We start from the raw sequence: 20,257 nt of genomic DNA, 5'->3' as shown, positions 1-20,257 counted from the left end.
GGTCACTGGCCCCATCCCCCGAGATCTGTGTCCCTTCCCCACCTTGGGTCCCTGTCCCCTCCCCTTGTGTCACTGTCCCCATCCCCCCCAAAATCTGTGTCCTTTTTCCCCCTGAGGTCACTGTCCCTTCCCTTCCGTGGTCACTGTCCCCTCCCCCTGTGGTCACCGTCCCCAGCACCCAAGATCTGTGTCCCTTCCCCACCCTGAGCTCACTGTCCCTTCCCCTTTTTGTGTCCCTGTCCCCTCCCCGTTGTGTCCCTGTCCCTTTTCCCGCGGGGCTCTCCGTGCCCCGTGCCCCCCCGGGCGGTGTCCCCCCGTGCCCGGGGTTCCCGGGGGTGTCCCCGGCTGTCCTGGTGTCACCACAGGCTGTCCCAGTGTCACCACAGGCTGTCCCGGTGTCCCACAGGCTGTCCCAGTGTCACCACAGGCTGTCCCGGTGTCCCACAGGCTGTCCCGGTGTCACCGCAGTCTGTCCCGGTGTCACCGCAGGCTGTCCCGGTGTCCCGCAGGCAGTCCCGGTGTGACCGCAGGGCAGTCCCGGTGTCCCCGCAGGCTGTCCCGGTGTCCCACAGACAGTCCCGGTGTCCCCGCAGGCTGTCCCGGTGTCCCCGCAGGCTGTCCCGGTGTCCCACAGGCAGTCCCGGTGTCCCCGCAGGCTGTCCCGGTGTCCCACAGACAGTCCCGGTGTCCCCGCAGGCTGTCCCGGTGTCCCCGCAGGCTGTCCCGGTGTCCCACAGGCTGTCCGGGTGTCCCACAGACAGTCCCGGTGTCATCGCAGGGCAGTCCCGGTGTCCCACAGGCAGTCCCGGTGTCCCACAGGCTGTCCCGGTGTCACCGCAGGGCAGTCCCGGTGTCACCGCAGGCTGACCCGGTGTCCCACAGGCTGTCCCGGTGTCACCACAGGGCAGTCCCGGTGTCCCACAGGCTGTCCCGGTGTCCCACAGGCTGTCCCGGTGTCACCGCAGGGCTGTGTCGGTGTCACCACAGGCTGTCCCGGTGTCCCACAGGCTGTCCCGGTGTCACCACAGGCTGTCCCGGTGTCACCACAGGGCAGTCCCGGTGTCCCGCAGGCTGTCCCGGTGTCACCACAGGGCAGTCCCAGTGTCCCACAGGCGGTCCCGGTGTCACCACAGGCTGTCCCGGTGTCCCACAGGCTGTCCCGGTGTCACCGCAGGGCTGTGTCGGTGTCACCACAGGCTGTCCCGGTGTCACCGCAGGCTGTCCCGGTGTCCCCGCAGGCTGTCCCGGTGTCCCACAGGCTGTCCCGGTGTCCTGCAGGCTGTCCCGGTGTCACCGCAGGGCAGTCCCGGTGTCCCCGCAGGCTGTCCCGGTGTCCCACAGGCTGTCCCGGTGTCCTGCAGGCTGTCCCGGTGTCACCGCAGGTCAGTCCCGGTGTCACCACAGGGCAGTCCCGGTGTCACCACAGGGCTGTCCCGGTGTCACCACAGGGCAGTCCCGGTGTCCCGCAGGCTGTCCCGGTGTCCCCGCAGGCTGTCCCGGTGTCACCACAGGGCAGTCCCGGTGTCCCGCAGGCTGTCCCGGTGTTCTGCAGGCTGTCCCGGTGTCCCACAGGCTGTCCCGGTGCCGCTCCGCCGCAGTGCGTGGGAAGCCGCGCACGGAGCGGCCGCAGCCGCCGGCGTTGCCGGGGAACCGGGAGCCCTCGGGAATTTCGGGGCCCCCCGCTTTTCCCGGGAGGGCTCCGCACGCTGCCGGGCCGGGGCGGCTCCGGGGGGTGGCGGTCCCCGCGAGGGGACGGAGCCCGGGGGTCCCGGCGTGGCTCTGTCGTCCCTTGGGAGGGGCGGCAGCAGCCCCTGGAGCCGCCCCATCGCGGGGTCCCGGAGGAGGCGACATCCCGGGCCTCGGGCCCTGTGTCCCGTGTCCCCCAAACCCATCCCTGTGTCCCCCCAAACCCATCCCTGTGTCCCCCCAAACCCATCCCTGTGTCCCCAAACCCATCCCTGTGTCCCAAACCCATCCCTGTGTCCCCCAAACCCATCCCTGTGTCCCCAAACCCATCCCTGTGTCCCCCAAACCCATCCCCGTCCCCCAAACCCATCCCTGTGTCCCCAAACCCATCCCTGTGTCCCCAAACCCATCCCTGTGTCCCCCCAAACCCATCCCTGTGTCCCCCAAACCCATCCCTGTGTCCCCAAACCCATCCCTGTGTCCCTTGTGTCCCCAAACCCATCCCTGTGTCCCCAAACCCATCCCTGTGTCCCCCCAGGATCCATCCCTGTCCCCTCCTGCACCCATTCCCATCCCTGTCCCCCTTAGGACCCATTCCCACATCTCCCCCATTTTTATCCCCCATTTTTATCCCCCCATTCCCATCCCCCCATTTTTATCCCCCATTTTTATCCCCCATTTTTATCCCCCCATTCCCATCCCTGTCCCCTCATCCCCCATTCCCACATCCCCCACTCCCACCCCCCATTCCGGGGTCCCCCCGGAGTCCTCAGCTGCTCCCCGGGGGTGGGGGGGCACCCTCTGAGTCCCTTGTGAACCCCTTCTGAGCCCCCCTGAACCCACTTAACCCCCCTGACCCCCCGAGCCCCCCTGACTCCCCGAGCCCCCCGACCCCCCTGACCCTCCGAACCCCCTCTGAACGCCCCATGAGCCCCCCTGAACCCCCCTGACCCCACGAGCCCCCTGGCCCCCCGAACCCCCTCTGAACGCCCCCCGAACCCCCTGACCCCCCTTAAGCCCCCCTGACTCCCCGAGCCCCCCGAGCCCCCTGACCCCCCGAACCCCCTCTGAACGCCCCCCGAGCCCCCCGAGCCCCCCGAGCCCCCTGAACCCCCAAGCCCCCCGAGCCCCCTGAACCCCCGAGCCCCCCTGACTCCCCGAGCCCCCCGAGCCCCCCTGACCCCCCGAGCCCCCCGAGCCCCCCTGACTCCCCGAGCCCCCTGACCCCCCGAGCCCCCTGAACCCCCCTGACCCCCCTTAAGCCCCCCTGACCCCCCGAGCCCCCCGAGCCCCCTGACCCCCCTGACCCCCCTGACCCCCCTGACCCCCCGAGCCCCCCGAGCCCCCCGAGCCCCCTGACCCCCCAAGCCCCCTGACCCCCCGAGCCCCCCGAGCCCCCCGAGCCCCCCGAGCGGCCCCGAGCCCCCTGACCCCCCTGACCCCCCCGAGCCCCCCGAGCCCCCCGAGCGGCCCCGAGCCCCCTGACCCCCCGAGCCCCCCGAGCCCCCCGAGCCCCCCTGACCCCCCCGAGCCCCCTGACCCCCCGAGCCCCCCGAGCCCCCCGAGCCCCCCGAGCCCCCCGAGCCCCCTGACCCCCCTGGCCCCCCGAGCCCCCCGAGCGGCCCCGAGCCCCCCGAGCCCCCCGAGCCCCCCGAGCCCCCCTGACTCCCCGAGCTCCCTGACCCCCCGAGCCCCCTGAACCCCCCTGATCCCCCTGACCCCCCGAGCCCCCCGAGCGGCCCCGAGCCCCCCGAGCCCCCTGAACCCCCTCTGAACGCCCCATGAGCCCCCCTGAACCCCCTGACCCCCCTGACCCACTGCGCCCCCCTGACCCCCCGAGCCCCCTGACCCCCCCTGATCCCCCGAGCCCCCCGAGCCCCTGACCCCCCGAGCCCCCTGACCCCCTCTGAACGCCCCACGAGCCCCCCGAGCTCCCTGAACCCCCTGAGCCCCCTGAGCCCCCTGAGCCCCCTGAGCCCCCTGAACCCCCCTGACCCCCCGAACCCCCTCTGAACGCCCCCCGAGCCCCCTGACCCCCCGAGCCCCCCTGACCCCCCGAGCTCCCTGACTCCCCGAGCCCCCTGAACCCCCCTGACCCCCCGAGCCCCCCGAGCGCCCCCGAGCCCCCCTGACCCCCCGAGCCCCCTGACCCCCCGAGCCCCCCTGACCCCCCGAGCGGCCCCGAGCCCCCTGACCCCCCCGAGCCCCCCGAGCCCCCCGAGCGGCCCGAGCGGCCCCGAGCCCGCTGCTGTGTCCCGCAGGATTCCCTGAACAACAACGGCGGCTTCGCGCCGGCCGCGCCGCGCCCCAGCTGGCAGGAGGCGCTGCTGCAGCGCTCTTCCTCCTCCTCCTCCTCCTCCTCCTCCTCCTCACACACCGGTGAGCGCGGGGCTGCGGGGCGGCGCGGTGACAGTGGGTGTGACAATGGGCTGTGATACTGGCGGGGTGACAGCGGGGTGTGACATGCAGGTGTGACAGTGGGGCTGTGACAGCGGGGTGTGACCATACAGGTGTGACAGCGGGGCTGTGACACTGGCGGGGTGACGGCGGGCTGTGACATGCAGGTGTGACAATCCAGGTGTGACAGTGGGGCTGTGACAATGGGGCTGTGACCATACAGGTGTGACAGCGGGGCTGTGACACTGGCGGGGTGACAGCGGGGTGTGACAATCCAGGTGTGACACTGGGGCTGTGACAGCGGGGCTGTGACATTTGGGCTGTGACTATGGGCTATGACAGTGGGCTGTGACACTGGGGCTGTGACACTGGGACTGTGACACTGGGGCTGTGACAGTGGGCTGTGACACTGGGGCTGTGACAGTGGGCTGTGACATTTGGGCTGTGACACTGGGGCTGTGACACTGGGACTGTGACAGCGGGGCTGTGACAGTGGGGTGTGACAGCGGGGCTGTGACACTGGGGTGTGACACTGGGGCTGTGACACTGGGCTGTGACACTGGGGCTGTGACAATGGGGCTGTGACAATGGGCTGTGACACTGGGGCTGTGACAGCGGGGCTGTGACACTGGGGCTGTGACACTGGGGCTGTGACAATGGGCTGTGACATTTGGGCTGTGACAATGGGGTGTGACAGCGGGGCTGTGACACTGGGGCTGTGACATTTGGGCTGTGACAATGGGGTGTGACAGCGGGGCTGTGACAATGGGCTGTGACAATGGGGCTGTGACAGCGGGGCTGTGACAATGGGCTGTGACAGCGGGGCTGTGACAATGGGCTGTGACACTGGGGCTGTGACATTTGGGCTGTGACAGCGGGGCTGTGACATTTGGGCTGTGACAGCGGGGCTGTGACAGTGGGGCTGTGACAATGGGCTGTGACAGTGGGGCTGTGACAATGGGCTGTGACACTAAGGCTGTGACACTGGGGCTGTGACAGCGGGGCTGTGACAATGGGGTGTGACAGCGGGGCTGTGACAGTGGGCTGTGACAATGGGCTGTGACAGCGGGGCTGTGACAGTGGGCTGTGACAATGGGCTGTGACAGCGGGGCTGTGACAGTGGGGCTGTGACACGGGCTGTGACAGTGGGCTGTGACAGCGGGGCTGTGACACTGGGGCTGTGACAGCGGGGCTGTGACAGTGGGGTGTGACAGTGGGGTGTGACACGAGCTGTGACATTTGGGCTGTGACACTGGGGCTGTGACAGCGGGGCTGTGACACTGGGCTGTGACACTGGGCTGTGACACTGGGGCTGTGACAGCGGGCTGTGACACTGGGGCTGTGACACTGGGGCTGTGACACTGGGCTGTGACACTGGGCTGTGACACTGGGGCTGTGACAGCGGGCTGTGACACTGGGGCTGTGACACTGGGGTGTGACAGTGGGCTGTGACACTGGGGCTGTGACATTTGGGCTGTGACACTGGGGCTGTGACAGCGGGGCTGTGACACTGGGCTGTGACACTGGGCTGTGACACTGGGCTGTGACACTGGGGCTGTGACACTGGGGCTGTGCCCATCCGGGCGTGCTGCCGAGCCGCCCCGCGGCGTGACGCCGGCTCCGTGTTGCCCTCCCCGCAGGACACTCGTCCCCGCACGCCTGCATCCTGGACGGACCCTGCCTGGAGAGCCCTGCGGGCCCCGGGGGGGCTCCCCCCTCGCTGCCGCCCACCCCCCTGGACTCGCAAGGCAACAGCCCCGAGTCCCCGGCACATGGTAACCCATCGCCCCCGAGAGCCGCGCCCGATTTGAACATGAACCTCATCTCCGCTGCGCTCCGAGCTCCGCTCTCCCCGCCGCGCCCCCGCCGGCCGCCCCCGCCTCACCCGTGTCTCTCTCCAACAGGGCCCGCGGCTCCCCCCGGCGCCCCCGAGGCCGCCCGCCCGCCCCGGGCCGCCCCCCGGGCCCCCGCGCAGCCCCGGGCCGGCGGCACCCCGGGGTCCCCGCGGCCGCGGTGCCCGGAGCGGGACGGGGCGCCCGCGGAGCCGCTCAGCTCCGACGGCGAGGGTCCCCGCTCCGGCCGGGCCGCCGGCGTGCGCGGCCGCCCCTCGGGCTCCTCGGAGACCACCTCGCCCTCCTCGGACCCGGGCATCGAGGCCGACCTCAGGAGCCGCACGGCCAAGGCCTTCCCGCCCGGCGGGCGGCGCGGGGACGAGCTGAGCTCGCCCGGCTCCGACTCGGACGCGGACGGGGAGCTCGAGGCGGCTTTCGCCGGCGGGCGCCTGGTCAGCAACATGATCTCGTCCATCTCCGAGACCGAGCTGGACCTCAGCAGCGACAGCAGCAGCGGCCGCTCGTCCCACCTCACCAACTCCATCGAGGAGGCCAGCTCGCCCGGCTCCGAGGGCGAGCTGGAGCCCGAGCTGGAGGCGCCCGGCCTGCTGGGCATCAAGGACTCGCTGCTGCTGGACAAGGGCAAGGAGGACGACGAGGAGCCGGCCGAGAGGGGCCCGCCGGAGCGCGGCGTGCTCAGGAGGGAGAGCCTGGCCGAGCTGAAGGTGGACGCCTACTACGACAGCCTGGACCCGGCCGACGGCCCCGCGCCCGAGGGCCGGACCGACGTGTCCGGCGCCAGCCCCCTGGACCTGAAGATCGACCCCGACCACAGCCTGGAGAGCATCCGCCGCTCCTTCTACCTGCCCGTGGGGCCCAAGCTGATGCCCGAGGCGGACGAAGAGGACAACAGCGAGTACGACTCCGACTCGGAGTCGGAGCCCGACCTGAGCGAGGACTCGGACTCGCCGTGGCTGCTCAGCAACCTGGTGAACAAGATGATCTCGGAGGGCTCGTACCCCATCAAGTGCCCGGACGAGTGCTTCCAGAACAGCCACTCGCTGTGCGACACCATCTCGCCCGCCTCCGACCTGGAGCCCGAGATCCTGAGCGAGGCGCTGGACGAGGAGCCGGGCCCGCGGGACTCGCCGGCGGACGCGGCGTCGTCGCGGTGCCAGCGCGGCGCCATCGAGCTGGTGGACATGGAGACGCTGCGCAGCTCCCTGGCCGAGGCCGAGCACGCGGCCGCCGAGCCGCCGCCGGAGCCGCCGGCCGAGGAGCCGGGGCCATTCCTGTTCCTCAGCAACCCCACCAACGACACCATCGCGCCCGTGTGCCCCGGCCGCCCCGTCGCCCTCGGCCGCCTGGACGCCTCCGAGGTCCTGGCCACCCTTGGGTGCCGCCCGGCGTCGCTGCCGCGGGCGTCCCCCGGCGCCGAGCCCGCCGGCCACCGGCGCCGGGCCCTCGACGGGGAGCCGGACTCGGGCGTGCCGGAGGCCGACTCCATCATCGACGACGTCCGGTTAGCGCCCGACGGCGACCCCGCCGCGCTGGACGTGTCCACGGCCAAGACCAACCGCGGCTTCGGCATGGCCTTGGAGGAGGCCGAGCCGCCCTTGCTGACCCCGCGGCGGGGCAGCCCGGCCGGCGAGGCGCCGGAGCCGCCGGCGCTGGACGAGTCGCTGGCCTACGACTCGGTCAAGTACACGCTGGTGGTGGACGAGCACACGCAGCTGGAGCTGGTCAGCCTGCGGCGCTGCACGTCCGTGCTCAGCGACGACAGCGACATCCTGAGGGCCTGCGACGATGAGGTGGCCTTTGGGGACGGGCTGGTGGCCCCCGACACGCGCAGCTCCTCCGAGGACTCGTCCCCCGAGGCCGACCTGCAGTTCTCCAAGAAGTTCCTCAACGTCTTCGTCAACAGCACCTCGCGCTCCTCCAGTGAGTGGCGGCGTCGCGGCGGGGCGTGACATTGTCGTGACGTGTCACGGTGTCCTGGGCTGGTCCCTGGGTGACCTTGGCTGCCCTCCGTGTCCTGCCCCAGCCGTTCCCGCGTGGCGTGCCACCCTGTGGCATTGTCACGGCACGTCACGGGATGTCACGGGATGTCGTGACGTGCTGTGCCGTGCTGTCCCGGCTCTTCTCACACCAGCCGCCCGCCCTGCCCTGTCCCTGGCACCATTCGCGTGTGCCGTGCCGTGTCACCGCGTGTCACGATGTGTCTGGGATGTCACGGGATGTCCTGACATGTCACGGGGGATGGGGCAGGCTCACAGTGACCACAAGGGTCCCCAGCCCTGCTCTGCTGGGCAGGGCCCAGGTGGCACCTCCAGGAGGGTTCTGAGCCCACGAGCACCCCGCAGGGACACGGGTGGGGGTGTCCCCGGGGGGGTGGCAGCTGTTCCATGAGGGTGGCACTGTCCCGTGGGGGTGGCACTGTCCCATGGGGATGGCGGTTGTCCCCAGTCCCATGGGGGTAGCACTGTCCCCTGTCCCGTGGGGGTGGCCCTGTCCCGTGGGGGTGGCACTGTCCCATGGGGGGGTGGCACTGTCCCCTGTCCCTTGGGGGTGGCACTGTCCCATCGGGGTGGCACTGTCCCGTGGGGGTGGCCCTGTCCCCTGTCTCGTGGGGGGTGACACTGTCCCATGGGGGACGGCACTGTCCCATGGGGGGTAGCACTGTCCCGTGGGGGTGGCCCTGTCCCGTGGGGGTGGCACTGTCCCATGGGGGGTGGCCCTGTCCCGTGTCCCATAGGGGTGGCACTGTCCTGTGGGGGTGGCCCTGTCCCCTGTCCCATGGGGGGTGGCCCTGTCCCATCGGGGTGGCACTGTCCCGTGGGGGTGGCACTGTCCCGTGGGGGTGGCCCTGTCCCCTGTCCCATCAGGGTGGCACTGTCCCGTGGGGGTGGCACTGTTCCATGGGGGTGGCACTGTCCCATCGGGGTGGCACTGTCCCATCGGGGTGGCACTGTCCTGTGTCCCGTGGGGGTGGCACTGTCCCGTGGGGGTGGCCCTGTCCCGTGGGGGTGGCCCTGTCCCCTGTCCCATCAGGGTGGCACTGTCCCGTGGGGGTGGCACTGTCCCATGGGGGTGGCCCTGTCCCGTGGGGGTGGCACTGTCCCGTGGGGGTGGCCCTGTCCCCCGTGCCCCTGGCATCGCTGTCCCCGCAGGCACAGAGTCCTTCGGGCTGTTCTCCTGCATGGTGAACGGGGAGGAGCGGGAGCAGACCCACCGCGCCGTCTTCAGGTGAGGCCACCCCAGTGACACCCAAGGGACCCCCAGCCCCTTCCGGGGACACCCAGGGCCACCCCAGGGCCCCCTGCCCGCTGCTGGTCCCCCGGGGTGGCTGTCCCTGGGCTCTGGGGGTTTGGGGGTGACCGGGAGAGGAGGGGGGTGTGGGGCTGGGTTTGGGGGTGACTAGCAGGTCAGGGCTGTGGCTTTGGATGACCAGGAGGTCAGGGCAGTGAGTTTGGGGCTGACCAGGAGATCAGGGCAGTGAGTTTGGGGCTGACCAGGAGCTCTGGGCGGTGGCCTGGGGCTGACCAGGAGGTCAGGGCTGTAAATTTGGGACTGACCAGGAGGTCAGGGCTGTAAATTTGGGACTGACCAGGAGGTCAGGGCTGTAAATTTGGAGCTGACCAGGAGGTCCAGGCGGTGGCCTGGGGCTGACCAGGAGGTCAGGGCTGTAAATTTGGAGCTGACCAGGAGCTCCGGGCGGTGGCCCGGGGCTGACCAGGAGCTCCGGGTGGTGGCCCGGGGCTGACCAGGAGGTCAGGGCTGTAAATTTGGGACTGACCAGGAGGTCAGGGCTGTAAATTTGGGACTGACCAGGAGGTCAGGGCAGTGAATTTGGGGCTGACCAGGAGATCAGGGCAGTGAGTTTGGGGCTGACCAGGAGCTCTGGGCGGTGGCCTGGGGCTGACCAGGAGGTCAGGGCTGTAAATTTGGGACTGACCAGGAGATCAGGGCTGTAAATTTGGGGCTGACCAGGAGCTCCGGGCGGTGGCCGGGGCTGACCAGGAGCTCCGGGCGGTGGCCCAAGGCTGACCAGGAGATCAGGGCAGTGAATTTGGGACTGACCAGGAGGTCAGGGCAGTGAATTTGGGGCTGACCAGGAGCTCCGGGCGGTGGCCGGGACTGACCAGCAGCTCCGGGCAGTGGCCCAAGGCTGACCACGCGACCGCGGCCGCTCCCGGCGCGCTGTCCCCGTCCCCACGCCGCCCCTGGGCGCTCGCCCCCAGGTTCATCCCGCGCCACGAGGACGAGCTGGAGCTGGACGTGGACGACCCCATCCTGGTGGAGCTGGAGGAGGACGACTACTGGTACCGCGGCTACAACATGCGGACGGGCGAGCGCGGCATCTTCCCCGCCTTCTACGCCCACGAGGTGCTGGGGCCGGCCCGCAGCGCCGCCGGTACGCGCCCGCAATGGACCTCCCTTAATTCCACATTTCTGCATCTATTTCCATATTTCTATATTCATTTCTATATTTCAGTATTTATTTCTATTCGTTATTTCTATATTTCTACATCTATTTCTATATTTCTACATTCATTTCTATATTTCAGTATTTATTGCTATATTTCTATATTAATTTCTATTCGTTAATTCTAGATTTCTGCATCTATTTCCATATTTCTATATTCATTTCTATATTTCAGTATTTATTTCTATTAGTTATTTCTATATTTCTGCATCTATTTCTATATTTCTATATTCATTTCTACATTTCTACCTCTATTGCTATATTTCTAGATTAATTTCTATTCATTAATTCTAGATTTCTGCATCTATTTCCATATTTCTACATTCATTTCTATATTTCAGTATTTATTTCTATTCGTTATTTCTATATTTCTACATCTATTTCTATATTTCTACATTCATTTCTATATTTCAGTATTTATTGCTATATTTCTATATTAATTTCTATTCGTTAATTCTAGATTTCTGCATCTATTTCCATATTTCTATATTCATTTCTATATTTCAGTATTTATTTCTATTAGTTATTTCTATATTTCTGCATCTATTTCTATATTTCTATATTCATTTCTACATTTCTACCTCTATTGCTATATTTCTAGATTAATTTCTATTCGTTAATTCTAAATTTCTACATCTATTTCCATATTTCTATATTCATTTCTATATTTCAGTATTTATTTCTATTCGTTATTTCTATATTTCTACATCTATTTCTATATTTCTATTTCTACATTTCCACCTTTATTGCTATATTTCTAGATTAATTTCTATTCGTTATTTCTATATTTCTACATCTATTTCTATATTTCTACATTCATTTCTATATTTCAGTATTTATTTCTATTAGTTATTTCTATATTTCTACATCTATTTCTATATTTCTATATTTATTTCTACATTTCCACCTTTATTGCTATATTTCTAGATTAATTTCTATTCGTTATTTCTATATTTCTACATCTATTTCTATATTTCTATATTTCTATATTTCTACATCTATTTCTATATTTCTACATTCATTTCTATATTTCAGTATTTATTGCTATATTTCTAGATTAATTTCCATTCGTTATTTCTATATTTCTACATCTATTTCTATATTTCTACATTCATTTCTATATTTCAGTATTTATTTCTATTAGTTATCTCTATATTTCTACATCTATTTCTATATTTCTATATTTCTATTTCTACATTTCCACCTTTATTGCTATATTTCTAGATTAATTTCTATTCATTATTTCTATATTTCTACATCTATTTCTATATTTCTATATTTCTACCTTTATTGCTATATTTCTAGATTAATTTCTATTCGTTATTTCTATATTTCTACATCTATTTCTATATTTCTATATTTATTTCTATATTTCCACCTTTATTTCTATATTTCTGTATTAATTTCTATTAGTTATTTCTATATTTCTACATCTATTTCCATATTTATACATTTATTTCTATTAGTTATTTCTATTAGTTATTTCTATTAGTTATTTCTATATTTCTACACTTATTTATATGTTTCTGTATTTATTTCTATATTTCTACATCTATTTCTATATTTCTATATTTATTTCTATATTTCTATATTTATTTCTATATTTCTGTATTTATTTCTATTAGTTATTTTTATATTTCTACATCTATTTCCATATTTCTACATTTATTTCTATATTTCTACATTTATTTCTATATTTATTTCTATATTTCTATATTTCTAATTCTATATTTCTATATTTATTTCTATTAGTTATTTCTATATTTCTATATTTATTTATATTTATTTCTATATTTCTACATCTATTTCTATATTTATTTCTATATTTATGCATTTATTTCTATTATTTATTTTTATAATTCTATTATTTATTTATATATGTATATATTTCTACATTTATTTCTAGTATTTATTTCTATATTTATTTCGATATTTCTGCATTTATTTCTATTATTTATTTCCACATTTCTATATTTATGTCTACACTTCTACCTTTATTTCTATTATTAATTTCTATAATCCTATTATTTATTTCTCTATTTCCATATTTCTACCTCTATTCCTATTTTTTATTTCTATATCTCTACATTTATTTCCATGATTTCCAGACTGGTTTTTCTATATTTATTTTCATTTTTATTGCATTAATTACACACATATTTAGGAAGAGGATACATATTTAAATATTTATTTTAGTCCTTTTACACGGTTCCACCCCTGACCTGTCGTGCAATAGAGAATATTTGATTTTTGGGAGTGGTGAATGGCATTTTCTCACAATTTTGGGCTATTTTTTCCCAATTTTGTGCATTTTTTTCCCAATTTTGTGCATTTTTTTCCCAATTTTGTGTTATTTTCCCAATGTTTATATCAATTCTTCACAACAACGAGTGAGGAGTTGTTGCTAGCCCAAGGGTCAGTGGCAGAAATCTCCTTTACATCTTTTTTCCCATATTATCTGTGAGGTTTTTAAATGTTATTTAATCTTACAGCGAGTTTTAGTTATTTTCACAAACTGATCCGAGCTATTCTAGGGTCAGTTAGTTATAAAAATAAAAATATTAGTTATTAATCCATAACTACAATTGCTGCTGCAAAAATTAATGTTATGGCACACAGCACACAACTTCTGCTTTAATGTTTTGTGAAAGCAAAATTTAAAATTATTAGAGTTTCAGCTGATATATCTATCTATAAAAATATATATTATTTAAAAGTAATAATAAATATTTTTATATTTATTATAGAAATATTATATATATAAATAATTATTATACTAAATAGTAACTATATATTTATCATACTAAAAGAAACAAGATAGTAAATATAATAGTAATAGTAAATACAGAAATAAATGTAATGGAAATAGTAAATATAATAATAATAATAATTATCATATTAAAATATACAATCCACACGGGGATTAGGGTGTTGGCCATAAAAGGCTGACAAATTCTGCTCTGCCAAAAGTCCTTAGAAAAAGATCTGCAAAAGTTAATACAGAATAATTTGCAAAAGTTAATACAGAATAAATAATATATAAAAAGATGTAATTGTATATAATAGTATATAAATGTAATATAGATAAAGAATATATAAAGAATAAAGAAGATATAAATAATATATAAAATATAATAATACATAAATTATATATAATATATGATATAATGACACATAAAATATGCAATAGATAAATAAATAAAGTTAATGTAGGATAAATAAAAGATAAATTATATAATATATGTAATAATATAGAATAGTATATAAATGTAACATATATAAAATATATAAAGAATATATAAATAATAAATAAAATATATAAATAATATATAAAATAGTATTATATATTATATATTATATATTATATATTATATATTATATATTATATAATATTTATTTATAAAATATATACTATATAAATAAGCAATGTATAAAGTTAATATAGAGTTAATATTATACATGATTTAAAAAGAGATTACAAACTGGACAAAATTAAAATAATTTGCAAAAGTTAATATAGAAGAAATAATATATACAAAGCCAATGAGTACACAGTAATTTAAACAGAGATTATGAAGTGCAGTATGTTAGAATAATTTGAGAAAGTTAATTCAGAAGAAATACTGTAGAAAAAAATAAATATATAGCAATATAAAAAATTATATATATGTAAAAATAGAAATAATATATAAAATAATATATAAATAATAAATAATATAGATAAATGTATAAAATGTAAAAAGAACCTCTAAACAATAAATAATATAGAAAATTGATGTTCCCTCGGGGCACCTCCCGGGACAGCGTCACATGTGAACACAGGAACACATGAACACATGAACACATGAACACATGAACACATGAACACGTGAACACATGAACACATGAACACATGAACACATGAACACATGAACACGTGAACATGTGAACACGTGAACACATGAACACGGGGCAGGGAGCTGGGTTCACCCAGGAGCCCCGGGACAGCGTCACACGTGAACACAGGAACACATGAACACATGAACACATGAACACATGAACATGTGAACATGTGAACACATGAACACATGAACACGGGGCAGGGAGCTGGGTTCACCCAGGAGCCCCGTCATGCGTGGGCACACAGACCCCGGGACAGCATCACACGTGAACACATGAACACGTGAACACGTGAACACATGAACACATGAACAGCATCACAGCATCACAGATTAAATTCGCATAATTCACAGAATCACAGATGAACAGATGAACAGATGAACAGATGAACAGAATCACAGAAATAACAGAATTCACAGAATCACAGAATTCACAGAATCACAGAATCACAGATGAACAGATGAACAGAATCACAGAAATAACAGAATTCACAGAATCACAGAATCAATCACAGAATCACAGATTAACAGATTAACAGAATTCACAGAATTCACAGAATTCACAGAATTCACAGAATTCACAGAATTACAGAATTCACAGAATCAGAGAATCAGAGAATCACGGAATCACAGATTAATAGAATCACAGAAATAACAGGATCACAGAATTCACAGAATCGCAGATTAACAGATTAACAGAATTAACAGAATTACAGAATTCACATAATTCACAGAATCACAGAATCACAGAATCAGAGAATCACGGAATCACAGATTAATAGAATCACAGAAATAACAGGATCACAGAATTCACAGATTAACAGAATCACAGAATCACATTCACAAAATGCACAGAATTCACAGAATCACAGATTAACAGATTAACAGATTAACAGAATTAACAGAATTAACAGAATTACAGAATTCACATAATTCAGAGAATCACAGAATTCACAGAAATCAGAGATATCACAGAATTCACACAATAACAGAATTCACAGAATTCACAGAAATCAAATAATCACAGAATTCACATTATCACAGAATTCACAGAATCACACAATTCACACAATTCCAGAAATTACAGAATTCCCAGAATTCCCAGAATTCCCAGAATTCCCAGAATTCCCACAATGCCTGGGCTGGGAGAGAGCTCCAGGAGCACCGAGATCCTGGCACCCAGTGCCACATCCAGGCTTTTCAAACACATCCAGGCCTGGTGACTCCACCACCTCCCCGGGCAGCCATCCCAGAGCTTCAGCACCTTTCTGGAAAAGCTTTTCCTGCTCTCCCACCTGGATGTGTCCAGGATCTCGGTGCTCCTGGAGCTCTCTCCCAATCCAGGGATTGTGGGAATTCTGTGACTGTGTGTGACTGTGTGATTGATTGTGTGATTCTGTGATTGTGTATGATTGTGTGTGGTTCTGCGATTGTGCGATCCCGTGATCTTCCGTGATCCTGTGATTCTGTGTGATTGTGCGGCTGTGTGGGATCCTGCTATTCTCTGATTGTGGGATTCTGTGTGATTCCGTGATCCTGGGATCCTGAGGTCCCATGATTCTGTGATTGTGTGATTCCATGATTGTGTAATTCCCTGATTCTGTGTGATTCCCTGATTCTGTGATTCCCTGATTATGTGTGATTCCATGATTCTGTGATTGTGTAATTCCATGATTGTGTAATTCCCTGATTCTGTGTGATTCCATGATTGTGTGATTCCCTGATTCTGTGATTCCCTGATTCTGTGATTCCCTGATTCTGTGTGATTCCATGATTCCGTGATTGTGTGATTCCATGATTGTGTAATTCCCTGATTCTGTGTGATTCCATGATTGTGTGATTCCCTGATTCTGTGATTCCCTGATTCTGTGATTCCCTGATTCTGTGTGATTCCATGATTCCGTGATTGTGTGATTCCATGACGCTGTGATTTCCTGATTCTGTGATTCCCTGATTATGTGTGATTCCATGATTCCGTGATTGTGTGATTCCATGACGCTGTGATTTCCTGATTCTGTGTGAGTCCATGATTCTGTTACTGTGTGATTCCCTGATTCTGTGTCATTCCATGATGGTGTGACTCCATGACTCTGTGATTGTGTGATTCCATATTTCTGATTACATGATTGTGTGATTCCTTGATTCTCTGTGATTCCATGATTATGATTCCCCGATTCCATGATTCCATGATTCTGTGGTTCCCTGATTCTGTGTCATTACAAGATTGTGTGATTCCCTGATTCTCTGTGATTCCATGATTATGATTCCCCAATTCCATGATTCCGTGATTCTGTGGTTCCCTGATTCTGTGTCATTACAAGATTGTGTGATTCCCTGAATGTTTGATTCCCTGATTCTGATTACATGATTGTGTGATTCCCTGATTTTCTGTGATTACCTGATTGTGTGATTCCCTGATTCCATGATTCCGTGATTCCCTGATTCTGTGTGATTCCGTGATTGTGTGATTCCATGATTCCCTGTTTCTCCGCAATTCCCAGAATCCATAACCCCTCAGCTCTGCCATTCCTGATGCGATCTCTGCCATTCCCTGATTCCATAACCCCGCAACTTCGCCGTTCCTGACATGGTCTCTGCCATTCCCGATTCCATAACCCCACCATTCCCAACATGGTCTCTGCCATTCCCAATTCCATAACCCCACCATTCCCAACGCCGTCTCTGCCATTCCCAATTCCATAACCCCACCATTCCCAACGCCGTCTCTGCCATTCCCAATTCCATAACCCCACCATTCCCAACATGGTCTCTGCCATTCCCAATTCCATAACCCCACCATTCCCAACATGGTCTCTGCCATTCCCAATTCCATAACCCCACCATTCCCAACGCCGTCTCTGCCATTCCCGATTCCATAACCCCACCATTCCCAACATGGTCTCTGCCATTCCCAATTCCATAACCCCACCATTCCCAACATGGTCTCTGCCATTCCCAATTCCATAACCCCACCATTCCCAACATGGTCTCTGCCATTCCCAATTCCATAACCCCACCATTCCCAACGCCGTCTCTGCCATTCCCGATTCCGTAACCCCACCATTCCCAACATGGTCTCTGCCATTCCCAATTCCATAACCCCACCATTCCCAACATGGTCTCTGCCATTCCCAATTCCATAACCCCACCATTCCCGACACTGTCTCTTCCATTCCCAATTCCATAACCCCACCATTCCCAACACCATCTCTTCCATTCCCGATTCCGTAACCCCGCCGTTCCCCCGTTCCCGAGCGGTCTCTGCCATTCCCAATTCCATAACTCCGCCGTTCCCGTTCCCAACACCGTTCCTTCCATTCCCCATTCCGTAACCCCGCCGTTCCCGCTCCCGCTCCTGTTCCCGTTCCCGTTCCTGTTCCCATTCCCATTCCCACTCCATAACCCCGCTGTTCCCGTTCCCGTTCCCGTTCCCGTTCCCCTTCCCGTTCCCGATGCGGTCTCTACCATTCCCATTCTGTAACCCCGCTGTTCCCATTCCCGTTCCCATTCCCATTCCCATTCCCATTCCCGTTCCCATTCCCATTCCCATTCCCATTCCCATCCCCATTCCCAACGCCGTCTCTTCCATTCCCCATTCTGTAATCCCGCCGTTCCCATTCCCGTCCCCATTCCCATCCCCATTCCCATTCCCATTCCCATTCCCATTCCCATCCCCATTCCCATTCCCATTCCCATTCCCATTCCCATTCCCATTCCCATCCCCATTCCCATTCCCATTCCCATTCCCATTCCATTCCCATTCCCATTCCCATTCCCATTCCCATTCCCATTCCCCATTCCTATTCCCATTCCCATTCCCATTCCCATTCCCATTCCCATTCCCATTCCATTCCCATTCCCATCCCCATCCCCATCCCCGTTCCCATTCCCGTTCCCATTCCCATTCCCATTCCCATTCCCATCCCCATCCCCATTCCCATCCCCACTCCCATCCCCATCCCCATTCCCATTCCCATCCCCATTCCCATCCCCGTTCCCATTCCCGTTCCCATTCCCATCCCCATTCCCATTCCCATTCCCATTCCCGTTCCCATCCCCATCCCCATTCCCATCCCCATCCCCATCCCCGCTCCCGTTCCCGTTCCCAACCGTCCGTGCCGTGCCCGCAGGCGCGAGGAGGAGCCCGTGCTGGCTGGAGCGCTTCAGCGTGCAGTTCCTGGGCTCCGTGGAGGTGCCCTTCCACCAGGGCAACGGCATCCTGTGCGCCGCCATGCAGAAGGTGAGCGCCCCGGCTCCCTGCCCCGGGAAATCCCTGGGTTAGGGCACAGCTCCTGAAAAAACGGCCAGGATTTACCTGCTTGGGCGGGAAATTTGAATTTGTATGGCACAGCTCCTGAAAAACCTGACAGGATTCACCTGCTTGGGCGGGAGATTTGAATTTGTATGGCACAGGTCATAATAAACCTGCCAGGACTCACCTGCTTGGGCGGGAAATTCAAATTTGTATGGCACAGCTCCTGAAAACCAGCCAGGATTCACCTGCTTGGGTGGGAAATTTGAATTTGTGTGGCACAGGTCATAATAAATTGGCCAGGATTCACCTGCTTGGGTGGGAAATTTGAATTTGTATGGCACAGCTCCTGAAAAACCAGCCAGGATTCACCTGCTTGGGCAGGAAATTTAAATTTTTATGGCACAGCTCCTAAAAAACCTGCCAGGATTCACCTGGTTGAGTGGGAGATTTGAATTTGTGTGGCACAGGTCATAATAAACCTGCCAGGATTCATCTGCTTGGGTGGGAAATTCAAATTTGTATGGCACAGCTCCTGAAAAACCTGCCAGGATTTACCTGGTTGTACAGGAAATTTAAATTTGTATGGCACAGCTCCTGAAAACCTGCCAGGATTTACCTGCTTGGGTGGGAGATTTGAATTTTTATGGCACAGGTCATAATAAATTGGCCAGGATTCACCTGCTTGGGTGGGAGATTTGAATTTGTATGGCACAGCTCCTGAAAAACCTGCCAGCACTCACCTGCTTGGGCGGGAAATTTGAATTTTTATGGTACAGGTCATAAAAACCAGCCAGGACTCGCTTTCCTCTAAGAAAATTTGCATTTTTATGGCACAGCTCCTAAAAAACCTGCCAGGATTTACCTGCTTGGGCGGGAGATTTGAATTTGTGTGGCACAGCTCCTGAAAAACCGGCCAGGATTCACCTGCTTGTACAGGAAATTTAAATTTTTATGGCACAGCTCCTAAAAAACCTGCCAGGACTCACCTGCTTGTACAGGAAATTTAAATTTTTATGGTACAGCTCCTAAAAAACCAGCCAGGATTTACCTGCTTAGGCAGAAAATTTGAATTTTTATGGTACAGGTCATAAAAAACCAGCCAGGATTCACCTGCTTGGGTGGGAAATTTAAATTTGTATGGCACAGGTCATAAAAAAACAGCCAGGATTTACCTGCTTGTGGCAGGAAATTTGAATTTTTATGGCACAGGTCATAAAAACCAGCCAGGATTTACCTGCTTGGGCAGGAAATTTAAATTTTTATGGCACAGCTCCTAAAAAACCAGCGAGGACTCGCCTTCCTCTAAGGAAATTTAATTTTTTTATGGCACAGGTCATAAAAAGCAGCCAGAACTTGCCTGCATGGGCAGGAAATTTAAATTTTTATGGCACAAATTTTATATTTTATTTTTAAATTGTTATGGCATTAAATTGTTATGGCATTAAATTTTTAGGTGGTATCTGGCAGGGTTGTCAGCAGGTATTTTTATTATTATTTATTTATTATTATATAGATATTATATAGCATAATTGATATTATAACATTAATTCTAAATAACTGTATTACATTATAAGGATTAATTATAATGTTATATATTCATTATTTTATACGTAACATATTTTTATGGCACAGTAATATCTGATGGGGTTATCAGCAGGTATTTTTATTATTATATTTTAGTTATTATATAGATATTATACATCATAATTGATATCATAACATT

General features: G+C 53.4%; 1 protein-coding gene across 1 annotated transcript in view; it reads left to right on the top strand.

Moving 5' to 3' along the window:
- Positions 1-20,257, top strand: part of MAPK8IP2 (mitogen-activated protein kinase 8 interacting protein 2) — a 38,631-nt gene that overhangs the window by 9,525 nt on the left and 8,849 nt on the right. Inside the window, exons 4-9 of the mRNA XM_077783166.1 lie at positions 3,948-4,065; positions 5,724-6,016; positions 6,059-7,856; positions 9,086-9,161; positions 10,157-10,329; positions 18,410-18,519. Coding sequence (XP_077639292.1) covers positions 3,948-4,065; positions 5,724-6,016; positions 6,059-7,856; positions 9,086-9,161; positions 10,157-10,329; positions 18,410-18,519 — 2,568 coding nt within the window. The remainder of the gene's footprint in view (positions 1-3,947; positions 4,066-5,723; positions 6,017-6,058; positions 7,857-9,085; positions 9,162-10,156; positions 10,330-18,409; positions 18,520-20,257) is intronic.

Source organism: Lonchura striata, chromosome 5 (assembly GCF_046129695.1).
Source record: "Lonchura striata isolate bLonStr1 chromosome 5, bLonStr1.mat, whole genome shotgun sequence".
In the NCBI taxonomy this organism is placed as follows: domain Eukaryota; kingdom Metazoa; phylum Chordata; class Aves; order Passeriformes; family Estrildidae; genus Lonchura; species Lonchura striata.
Note: the sequence above shows the minus strand (reverse complement) of the source record. Positions and strands in the feature narration are given on the sequence as shown.